The sequence below is a fragment of the Barbus barbus genome (genome assembly GCF_936440315.1).
Source record: "Barbus barbus genome assembly, chromosome: 29".
Lineage (NCBI taxonomy): Eukaryota > Metazoa > Chordata > Actinopteri > Cypriniformes > Cyprinidae > Barbus > Barbus barbus.
Window position 1 is genome coordinate 10,109,077 of NC_136757.1, and position 13,012 is coordinate 10,122,088.

At 35.6% G+C, this 13,012-nt stretch overlaps 1 protein-coding gene across 1 annotated transcript in view; it reads right to left on the reverse strand.

The window, feature by feature from the left end:
• Positions 1–11,992, reverse strand: part of LOC306849458 (multiple epidermal growth factor-like domains protein 9) — a 34,148-nt gene extending 22,156 nt beyond the window's left edge. The window contains exons 1-2 of the mRNA XM_079384495.1: positions 11,382–11,992; positions 4,699–4,897 (exon numbers count right to left, since the gene is read on the reverse strand). Of these exons, the coding sequence (XP_079240621.1) occupies positions 4,699–4,897; positions 11,382–11,817 (635 nt within the window). The 5' untranslated portion in view covers positions 11,818–11,992. The remainder of the gene's footprint in view (positions 1–4,698; positions 4,898–11,381) is intronic.
• Between the last annotated feature and the right edge of the window lie 1,020 nt (positions 11,993–13,012).

A 13,012-nucleotide genomic window follows, 5' to 3' on the forward strand; every position in this document is an offset into this window, starting at 1 on the left:
ATATCTTATATCTTTTCATGTGACAACACTGAAGAAATGACACTTTGCTACAATGTATAAAGTAGTGACTCACTTCTGTGAGATACTGTATATATGAAATAAATGATGTGAATATAAATATATACATGTAAATATTTTCAAAATATATGCTGTATTTGTGTGTGTTTATATATAAATAATAAATATACACAATACACACACTTATACCTGTATTATGTAAACAAAAACGTTTATTTTGGATGCGATTAATCGCGATTAATCGATTCACAGCACTAGTTAAAATACTTATTTAATACTTATTTAAGTTATAATATACATGGCATTTGAAGTAATGTTTAATTAGGATCACATTGTGAATTAATGGAAAATGAAACTGAATTAAGGAGTTAATAAAACTGAATTAATTAAAATGATTTAATTACTCATGAGTGGCTGTGCTTGTTTCATTTGTAACCCTACAATTCACACACGAAAAGGTCATTTGATCAAATAAAAGCAAAAATGGACCAGCGTCAAGCAGCACAGCCAGTTTTTAGCACTCCAACACTGCCGGCTTGACACTTAATATATTATAATACCATCACCAGGGGCTTCCTTAATCATCTGGATTGGTTGTGTATGTGTGTGTGTGTGTAGGAGTGTGTTTTCAGAGAGACGAACACCGTTGAGCAGGCAGCAGCAGCAGAAAGCTCATTAATGTTTCAGAGACCCTGGGGCAGATCAGCTGCATATTAACTAGGTCAGTGTTACACAACGACTGGACCCCCTTCCCTCGCTCTCTCTGCTGCCATGGAGATGCCAGCATCATTCTCCTGCCTGCATCCTTCACAACCATGACAACCATGGAACTGGGCTGCTCCAAACCTCGCCTGATGCTTTCAAAGTGAAAGGCTTAGATGTTTTCCTAAAGGGGGAAGAATGCATGTAAGATCCGGTTTCTAAGCAACTGAAGCTGCGCAGATACTAAAACTTTCACTTGCATCATACCAAAGTCTTTTTAAGACAAGTTATGTCACTCGGCGGCCATCTTTTAAATGCCTCTCGGGCATCCAAGCGCAGCTCCTATCTCTTTGAATGGGGAAACATCAAATTCTCCAAAAAAATTTTTATATGTCATACAATATATGCTAATTGGTGACTAATTTGGGGTTGTTATATAGAGCAGTATATTCCAGTCCTGTAATCTGATTGGCTGAGCAGCGCTACTTGACTGAGACTTTGTACTGTTTGTGTATTTGCCCATTCCAGACTTATACGTTTCAGTTTTGAAATAATGTCAAATTAAACGTTTTATTTTAAAGCACATATCAAGTCATAATGTTTTAACAATCTTTTGTTGGGACTTAAACACGTGCACTTATTTTGGTGTGTTAACTTCATACTAAAAGCACATGTAAAGTACTTGATTATAATATTATAACTGTAGTGTGTTATTCAATATTACATTTTAAATTAATATTTTAAATGTTGTCATTTGCAACATCATTACAAATATGTAGTTACATTTAATAATAAATTAGAAATCAATCACAATAAATTAGATTTTAATACATCACACTAGTTTCAATAGTATTGACAGTAAAAAAATAAAAAAATAGTTTACCATAAATGTTTGTCAGTGCATTCAACAGTACACTTTAACCATACTTCAATAGAAATAATTATGAAATTATAAATAAGTTTTAGCCTACTTGGTTTATTCATAAATTGCTTTCATAATTAATTACAAAGCAACGGCAACACACTGAATTAAACATACAATTTTTAAGTAGACTGAAATACTATTTTCTTTGCAAAATATCTTTGTTCAGTTTATAACTTCAAAAAATATTACAGTGTACTTAAGTGGGTTAAAAAACACTCTAGAGTTCAGTTAACTCTTTTTAAACTGTAATAGATTTAATAGCTACATAATACTTATAATACACGTAAATGTCCAAAAAACAACATTTAATTCCATTCATACTTAATTACATTCTTTTAAAGTATATTATTTCCATAATAATTAATATTTTTATGAATATTAAAAGTAATTCATATAAAAGTATGCTACAGTACACTACAAGTGACTGTATAATTGAATAGGGATAATGTCATTATTCCTTTACAAATGTTAACATTTATAAACAGGAAATATAATCCTAATAAAGGGCTAATGTGGTAAAATTAAGTGCTAATAATGAGAGATGTAGATGAATTTCTATTTATACAAGTCCTGCTATCACCGCTGTAAGATTAAAATAATCATATCCTCTTTTCTGGGAAATGTCCATACAATTTTGGTTTTAACAAATGCAGTTTTAAAGACCTTAATTTGTGCACTATGGGAAGCTAATCTCTATTAAACCTGTTAGCCTGCACCAGAGCGACCTCGCACTGAACGCTCTTTGTTTGCATGTGTCATTGTTTTCTAATAGAATAAATGAAACGGGACAAAGTTAATCTTGTCAAACTCTATATCATTCTGAGGGTCTAAGCCTCAAGCATCGACGACAGATCGCTGTTTTTCGATGGAAAGCTTATAAGGAATGAGTGGCACAAATTTGCTACATTTGTGTAAGCAGTACACATCCAAACACGCAGAGTAAAAAAGCCGTACGTACCTTTATCATTGTAATAACGAGCCACAAACGCGTCCACTGCTGAAATCCCAGTTTAGTTAGAGAGGTAAGGGTCCACAGAAAAACATCCCAGCGAGCACTTTTAGTCCAGCGAAACAATAACGTTGTAATAAGGATGAATATTCCTTTGTTTACATTTCATTTCTTCAGAGAGTTATTGTTCGCGTCCGTTATGGAATAAATTACGCTCAAAAACAGCGTCTTGGTGGTAAAAAAACAAAACGATTTTGTAGAATACGGTCTTACAAACATAATGAGACCGTCTACGGAAAAAAAAGTCTCAGAAAAGCGGAATATAGATTATTTGAATTTGGCGCTCCCTCCTGCCGGCAGTGACGCTTCTGTGACGCACGCTGTCATCTGAGCGGGGCATAACTTAGCGATCTGCTTTATCCATAAAAAACTGTTTTTTTTTTTCTTCTACATTTTTTATATGTGTGTGTGTGTATTGTGTGGGGAATGTGGCCGTGTCTGCATGATTATAATCTGTATGGACGCACATCAGCGTGTTTATTAGCGACTCTATGACGGCTATCATTGTGATTCATTGATCAGCTATTATTGATTATATGGCCCATCTGTTTGATTATAATCTGAATGGAAGCACATCAGCGTGTGTTTACTGACTCTATGACCATGTCTGGCAATATCACTTCACGTCTGGCAGTGATATTTATCATTGTAATAACGAATAACGAAGAATACTTCAGTATACATACTATATACAAAGCATTTTTTTCTATTTTTTTTCCTTTTTTATTACTCAAATAATTATTTTTGTATTTTTTAGTGCTCAAATAAATCTGTCTATTATTTTATAATTGAAAAACTATGCAGGAACATGTATAATGACTAAAATAGCTTGTATAATTCTGCAATCCATTTGGTGGTTATTTTTCCTCAAACAGGGGGGTGGGGGGACTATAAATAGTTTCAGAAAAAATATTGCAGGAATCTCATTTTTCATGGTATCTTCTTCAAATTTGAAATATGAACTGATGAGACACATGGCTTTCGATCCATTACTTTTCTGGATTGCTCCAGGACTTATTTCATGTATTTGTATATGAAATAAAAAAACATTCAGTGTGGAAAAATATTTTTCAAGGCACGTCAGTGTCTATAACTTTTTATCTTTTTGAGCATTATCAACTCTGGATGATAGATAGTAAAGCCCAGAGTCTCTTCTTTCCAAAGATACCTAATTTGTTTGTGTAAGCACACTTTGTCACAAACTGTTACCATTTTAATTCAGGTAGGTTATTTTCACCTGCGAGGCCCTAAATGGGGTTGAAGGTTAAAGTGTTAAAGAACAAAAAAAGCATTGCAAGTTCAGTTTTGATACGGCCATTAGGATATGCTAATATAAGAATTCACAATATGCACTGGATTCATATTGGTTGTTATAATTTCCCTAAGGAGCTCTTGAGGTATGAACACAGTAGGATACCGGCTTTAGCAGACTCTAAAACTCTAGCCTTCCAAGTACAGTATAATGAGAATTATTATTAGAAGCTTCATTTCAAAGATCACACAACATTTAAAATACAGTGGTCCACCTGAATAATGACTTACTTGTTATTAGCTAGGCATCAGCTGTTTCTCCAGCGTGACCGTGTATGAGAGTGAATGCTTGGGTGCTTTTTGAGAAGGTTTAAAACAGATCATAAAATATGACCTTCATAATTTGAGGCTGAAGCGTATGATATACAGCAGTTCAGAACTGATATTGCTTCATATTCTTAACTGTAGCCAACAAAACTCTACATTCATCCATAAAGAAATACAATTTAGGCTTAATCCTGATTTTGGTTATGGTTTTGCGCACATGTCCTAAAACAAAGCCAGGATCACACAATCTGCTCCCTGCAGGGAATGTCATTTAATTAGGCTCAAATTGGCAATACTCAGCATGCCTCACTGTACACCTACTAAACAATTAAAGCACTGGAGAAATATGCCAACGGGAAATTGATACGTCCTCAAGGTTTTGAGTGAGAGATTGAGCTAATCTGCCTGATTATCTGAAAATGAGCTAAATCTGACAAAAATCAGAATTTCCCACAATGCCTCTCACCTGTCACAGCTGGAGCCGTCGGCACCGAAGGAGTCACATGCGCAGGGCAGGCAGCCGATGGTGCCGTTCGTGAAGTGATCTTCCTCACACTCTTCACACTGCAACCCAGTGTACCCCGGCATACAGTCACACTGCCCCGTCTCACGGTCACACTCGTCAGGGTCCGACACTCCTTCACCGCTGCAGTTACACACCAGCTCTTCAGAGGAAACACACACAAAAGTCTGCTTATGAATTTTTGACAAGCAAAGAGGGGCAATGCTAAGATCATCAAATATTGATATAAAACTCCTTCAAAGTCATCCCGTATATCTGCTCTCCCTAATACCTTAATGGTTCAAGATAGCGTTTCTTTTTTACCGTAAAAAAATACAGTATCAACTGTATCATTTTTGGTTTTACAGATTGATCTTAAATTTGAAAAAGAATAAACTAAGAATAAGAATTTTTCAAAGAAAAAATATCAAATTTAAAGTGTCACACAGGGAATTCTAGAATTGCCACTTAACATTTTATTTCACTAAAAATTATAAAAAGGCTTGTTCACTTTCAAAAACCATATTTAGTTAAAAAAAAGACGTTTTTTTTTTGTTTTTTACTGTATATAGTAAGAGAACTTAGCATTAAACAAATAACAGTTTTTTACCATGGCATTTTAGTCTATGCTGTTAAACTTTTGATCATTTTTTCAGTGTATTCAAACAAATTAGCCATTATTTCTCAAAACATAAAATAGTTATGTCTTCTCATAGGGTTGGATTGGTTTTATACACTTGGGGAAAAAAAGGTTATCCTAAAAAAATAAACTTCATGCAATAACATCTAACTTAATTGATTTTAAACTTTATTTAAACCTAACTTTGTCAAAAATATTATTTATTATCACTTAATCAGCCTAAATATATTAGATTACAACAACAAAACTAAATGTAAGAAGAGTTGGATCAGATTGAAATGGCTCTTTATGGCAACCACAGCTATTTTTTTCAACGTATAGGTTTAACAAAGCACAGTCTTTCCAAGTGGCCCTTTGGGGTACACATACACCATACTAATGGAGAAATCCATAAAAAACTGTCACCCGCACAGCATTGAAACATAAAGTCTTGTTAATGCAGCACTGTAGTAAATTTCTCCTTCAAGTTCAAATCCGCCACGCATCACACTACTCCATCTTGCTGATCTCTGCCGGCTGTAATAAATGACTCCCTGCAGCCTGATTCTGATAGCTCATTAAGTTGATATTAGACTGCAGATCTTCAGTATACAGGAGAAGATGTAGGTCCATGGAGGAAAAACACAAACTCTAAAGGCAAATCAGGCAAACTCCAGCTGCTGGGGGTACAACTAAAGCTTGTGCAATTCCAAATACATACCAACTGACATTAAATCAAAGATGATTTTCCAGCAGAGCTGCTGCATTTAAAAAAAAAAATCGATCTGAATTATTTGGCTCAGAATTATTGCATTGACCCAGCAACATCTGGATATGGAGATCTAGAATGGAATATAGTTAGAGAGAGTAGAAAGAGCCAGATTTGAACCTGCATTCCCCACATGAACGCCACGTGCTAAATGCAAGGCCACAGCTCCTCTATGTCTGGCCATGATCAAATGCGTTTGATCTCAAAAAGCAAAGTGGCCTAAAAATGTAAAAAAAGCGCATTTGAATTCATCTTTCATGTAATACATGTTTTTATTCATCAGCCTTTTTTTATGCACATGTCCCAGAAGCAACCTCTTATCCCTTAGAGAGGACGGCTATTCTCTTTGGTGGGTCATTCAGTTCAGAGGACAGAAATCAAAGCCAGGCGAGGTGTTAAAGGAACAGTTAATCCAAAAATGTCATCATTTATTCACCGTCATGTTGTTCCAAAGCCTGACTTTGTTCAAAGCCTGAATTTTTGTCAGTCTTTTATATACAATTAGTTCCATGGATACAAAGGCTTCAAAAAAGAAGAAAAAAAAACAGCATAAAAAGGTATTCATACAACTCACGCACTGTCTTCTGGAGATATTTGACAGCTTTAATTTAAACTGTTGTTTGATGATAGTCCAGTGAGCGGTAACTGGATCTCGGAATGAACCCAAGTGAACTTGCGAATCAGATCAGTCTGATTGATGAGTAAATCTCTCAGAATCCACTGATTCACTGAAAAGATCCAACTCAAAAGAGTAATTTGTTCATAGAACAAATGCTGATTCACATATACATGACTCCAAGAAGAAAGAAAAATGAAAGAAAATTTGGAATGAGATGAGGGTGAGTAATTTTTCTTTTTTTTGGATCATAATATGTTATAATTATTATTAAACCCCTGCAATTCCCTTAGAAGCATAATTGTTAAAATGTCCTCCCTGAAGTACTGTACTGTTCAGAAATTTGTGGTCAGTATGTAATTGTATTATTATTATTTTTTAATTAATTAATTATTTTATTTTATTTAGAGAGTATGTATTAAATTGATGCTGTCCTTTTCAAATTTCTATTCATCCATGAATCCTGAAAACAAAAAGGTAGCATGGTTTCACAAAAAAAAAAATATATATATATATATATAAGCAGCACAACTTTTTCGGGTCAGTTTTTTTTTAAGTAATTAATACTTTTGTTCAGCAAGGATGCATTAAATTGATCAAAATCATAATAAAAACACTTACAATTTTACAAAAGATTTCCATTGCAAATAAATGCCGTTCTATTGAATTTTGTATTCATCCAAAAAAAATAATAATAATATGTTGCATGGTTTCTACAAACAAAAATATGCAGCACAACTGTTTTCAACACTATAAGAATTTTTTTCTTGCGCATCAAATCAGCATATTACAATGATTTCTGAAGGATCATGTGACACTGAAGACTAGTGAAGTTGCTGCTGAAAATTCAGAAATTCCATCACCGGAATAAATTATATTTTAAACTATATTAAAATAGAAAACACTTTCATAACAATATTTCATAACACTACTGTATTTTTGATCAAATAAATGCAGCCTTGGTGAGAATGAGAGAAAAGTCTCACCAAATCCAGTCTTTTGACTGATAGTGTATATATAACAACCGAATAATTAATGCACTTAGTCACCTCTATTAACAAACACGGCCAACGTAATGTTACCAATAACATTAACAATGGCATGCTCAATGTGCAGTTTAATGCATACTGAAGATTCAGATCAATTAACTCCATTAAGAGCCAGACGTCTTTCTGTGAATCTCTCATGCCTTCATCCCCAAGAACCCATTTGACCAGATTTACTGCACTAGGTCACCCAGAGGGGCACCTGCCGAAAGGGAAAAACATCATTTATATGCAGAGACAGACACACCTTCCACCACACGGAGCTGTGGAGTGTGTTCGTAAACACCTTCTGCTCCTGAGGGGGGCTGTGGAAGGCGCGGATAAGAAGCTTACACATCCCAGCCTGACAGATTATGCATACATCCATGTAAATGAGGCTGCCGACCAGACTCATCGCTTTATGACAATATTATGAAAATATTAAGTACGACAGAGCGATTACAACTGAACCAGATGAGAGGATGAATCGTTGATGTGATGTGGCTTCATTGACCTCAGGCGTGATGTGAACTGTCAGCAAATAAACACAGGAACTAGATGATTTGTTCATTCTGAAGTAGGGTGCCACTGTAGGGTGCCACTATATTAGGGGTTGTTCAGTGTTGGATATGAAGCTAAAAGACAAGACAACAAAAGAAATAACTTGACAAAGGTGTCCCAGTGTGAAAGAGTGAGTCTGTAGACACATCTTTCAGACAGACATATTCTTCTGTTCATTAGCTCCAGTGGAAACAGCACTCATCCCACTCCAGTATACAGACTCGAGTGCAGGGGGTAAAGAGAGTTCACTGGGCCATCTAATGCACAGCTGTTATGATCTAGGTCAAAGTCGCTCACCTCTAAAATCATAAAGGATTTATCTTTTTCAATTACAATATTTGAGATGTGTAGTCAGATGCCCCTCTAGTTAAAGTCTTATACATAAGAGGAAAGCTCTGACTACTGCAAATGCATCTGAATTAGTAAAAAGAAACATGTAAACAGATGTCGTTTCTAGGGTTGTACACCATTCAGAATTGAAGAATTCCACATTAATTCTTGAATTTGAATTTATGTAACAAACTGAATTGTAATTCTAAGAAAGTCAAATTAAAATGGAATCAAATGAAATGCAATTTATAATTAAACATAAATTAAAGAAACTAAAATTATTATACTTTTCAATAATTATTGCATTTTTCTTTATGAATTACCCATATTATCATTCAACATACAGTATTTCCATTAGATAATAAGAAATTACATAATAAATTAATGCAAAGAAGAATTATTAAAACAATTAATAAAAATAGCCAAATCAAATAACAAAATCAGCTAAACTTATATATACACACAGTATATTTATATATATTAGGGTTGGGCTGATAGACGATGCCATCGTCCATCGCCGATGGCTGACAGACATCACGATGTTGAGCCATCTCATCTCCCCCCCACCCCCTCTTCTGCAATCCACCGCATCCCAAGACAGTGTTCGGAAAGGAAATTAAGTATACTACGGAACCCCTAAGGGGAATAATTAGCCTACGAGATGGGAGGATAAAAAAAATTATAATTAAATACTTTCTTTTGTAATCATATCGTTGGGGAATTATACTGTATATAAATTGCAGGCGTCAGGGAACCGCTACTAATATGCAGGGCACTGAAACCGCTTTAGAATGTGCTCTCTTACTTTCACTTTTGAGATTCGCGATCACACAGACTCTATACTACGGAGCAGCAGTACCATACATTTTACAAGATTAGATGTTTGTCAGATGTGCTCACTATCTTCAAATCATTCGCCATTGTCCTATCAGTCATCTCTCCTTACTCTGTGTATGTGGTAAGTGAACTTTCATGTGCTGTAATGTAATATATATATATATATATATATATACTGTATATAAATATAATTGATAAATATTGACATTCAAGAATTGCACAAGTCCAACACTCCAACAAAATGTCATCTAATTTAAATTCCAGTGCAACACTCAGTTTGCAAATAGATGTGGCCGATTCCAACCAAAAAATCCAACTCATGAATGCAAAGAGAGCCAATTCTTAAATTTTGAATTTGCCCAACCCTGGTCTCTTAATAAAAAATACCTTCCGGACATTATAGACACTTTTTTTACGAGATGCCTGCATTATACTGAAGAATATCAGTCTAAATGGAGGTTTATTTCTATATAGTGTCTATTCTTGATTTTTAGCCCACTTTCTCTGGCCCTAGGGCTGTTATCTAAAGGGCTCCCCTATCACTTCATGTGTCCTAATAAAGGCAGGCTTAGACACAGTCCATGCTTTTCTGAACACTGTCTCCCGATTATAACCTCAGCATCAGGAACAATGGCTGTGGAATGTCTAATCACAATGGCAGGGCAGAGAAGGGTTAAACATCTGTACATGCTGCTTGTTTCTGTTTTGGAAATATGTTTGGTGTTTTTTCAAGATAAATGTGTGCAAACATCTAAACCTATCCAGTGCTAAATCACTGGGGTCAGTGCACTGGTGATAACTGTTGGTTTTGTTATCTTGGAGATTTAGCATTATTATAGAAAAGTAGGACAAGTCTATAGATACTTCCATATGAACAATTGGTGCACCCAAAGATCCATTTCATGTAAATGCAAGATTTATGTCGACCTCACTCTCATTAACAGTGTGACCTGGTTCTTTAACACATACACACAATGGATAATCTGTGGCCTTTATTTCCTACCAGCTGCACACTAATGAAACCATTCTAACAGAAATTTAAATAATCTCAGCTGGATATATACCAGAAAAATACTGGCTGATGATGTCTTTTAACTGCACAGCCCACAGCTTGTAAATCTTTTTGTACTGATGGGGTAAAATCAGGACAGATAAACAACTGACTAATTATGACAAATACCCTGCAGCTCAATCAATGAAGGGCCTGTGTGGGCTCATTACAGTATGACCTGACATATTATATCACTGAATAGGCACTTACCCAGCATTAGACATCAGCCTGTTGTAATAATTTTATGTAAATAAATAAAGGTCAAGAATCAAGCTGTATATTAAATCAATGCATGGATGGATGGAAGGATAGATTGGATAATATTTAGACTCTATGGCAGATGATAGATAAACAGACAGAATGATAGAATGATAGAACGATAGAACGATAGATAGATAGATAGATAGATAGATAGATAGATAGATAGATAGATAGATAGATAGATAGATAGATAGATAGATAGATAGATAGACAGACGGACGGACGGACGGACGGACGGACGGACAGACAAATAAATAGATAGATACCGGTAGAGAGAGGGTGAACGTGCTATTGATTATATCTCATCAATATATCATGTTGCATGGCTATGACTGCTAATGAAGTGATGGCTGAGAGGCAGACGGCGGACCGCAGGAATGATGTGTTGTACAGTACGAGATTAAAATGACAGATCACGAAGCAGAAGGCAGCAAAGGCCTGATAATCGCATATAATTGATTAGATAGATTAAATAGCATAAGATTTAAGAATATTCTGCATTTTAATAGCATGTCTGTTGCTAGAAATGTGATTTCTTAATTTCCGTATTCCGCTATTTCGTTATCATTTTAACTCACCTTGAGAATTGTCAGAGGTTGTGCTAATCTGTCCCGATCTGTCCGCTTTATTATCAGACATCTGCGATTTTTTCATCTTTGTTTCAACCGAGCTGAGCTTCCTCCGAGCAAATGCGGCCATGTAGCTGGGATCAAACAGAGATGGAGTGGTGGGCTCCGTTGTTGGTGGATTAATGGTGGCTGCTGGTGCGGCGACATTTATCGGTTTTCTGGCGGATGCGATCGTGGGCGCTGGTGTTAATGCGACAATACCGAGCAGGTACCCAGGAAACCCGTTCGCGCTCGTATTCGGATGCTCTTCGGCGACTGAACGAGATTTCCTTATTACTAAAGGCAGCGCATCGTAGGAATGAACCGCCTCGGATAACCCCATGCACACAACCACGATGAATGGGAAAGACGGGGATGTAAACATCATTAAGGCAAGCCACCACATAATAATAATCTCAACGCTCCATGAAAACCTCCTCGAAATGGACTTTGCAAGGCCCCCGTCCTCCAATTGCCATCGGGTTATTCCAAACCAGGTGGTTTCCAAGCCGCCCCGATGTAGCCTACTCCACCATATCCGAGAGAGACCCCCTTTTTCTCAATGGCTCTGAACCGACTGCAAGGTGTTTGATCCGCACCGACCTGTAGTAGTAGCGAAGCACATTGGAGTGGCACGCTCACTGGCCAATCAGAATGCAGGACGAGACACCGCTGTGGTGAGATGTGTGTTTTTTCTCTGCGCTTGACAGACGGTGAGGCGTCTGATTGGTTAAAATTAGGCGCATCGAAACCTAGCTGGCTGGTTCATGCAGTCAGGCGATCATTGTAATATTTTAATTTTATAGCCTATTGTTAAATCAACCGTGGATAAAAATAAGAAAACACGTTTTAAAATATTTAAGGACTTTCAAAACATCAACATCATACAATGCTACTTCATTCTGCCTCTCTGTGAGCAATTATTCATGTATTATTGGCAAACTAAAGGTTGTCTAACGGGATATTTATATACGCTACACTGAACAACGACTAGTTTAATCATTTTATTCAATTGTATTATTTTTTTATATAAATTATTTGATTCTATATTTTGGCATTTATGCTATTAAAAAAAATAAATAATTATTTCTGTTTGTTTGCTTGCATTTATTTATTTATTTTTTTTTATTATTAATTTATTGTTTGTGGTGGTATTTGGAGCTCTGGGTTGATTTTCTCCGGCATCAATTGCTGAGCACTGTCAGTATAGGTTATCATCATCAGCAGCAGCACCATCTTCTGGTTGTGCAAAAGGATGAGGAACAATTTTGCAGATTTCCTGTGGTGGGATTGTGATACTATCTTGAGCCACCAATATTAGCAAGACTGTAAAACAGCTTTCAATAACACAAACCTCTTCAAATTACAGTAATAATTGACTATGCATGTTTTTTTTCTTTTGCATAAACATTCTCTTCTCAATTTAGCATCTGTGCATAAATAATGAAAATGTTTTGCTCTTTTATTTTAAAGATCATAAATAAATTAGTGTGATAGATTTGCTGCTACATGTAGTATCTAAAACCTGACAGAATGTTTGCAATGTAAGAAACACAATAAAAAAAAAAAAAAGAAAAAAAGAATAAAACTAAATTATTTCC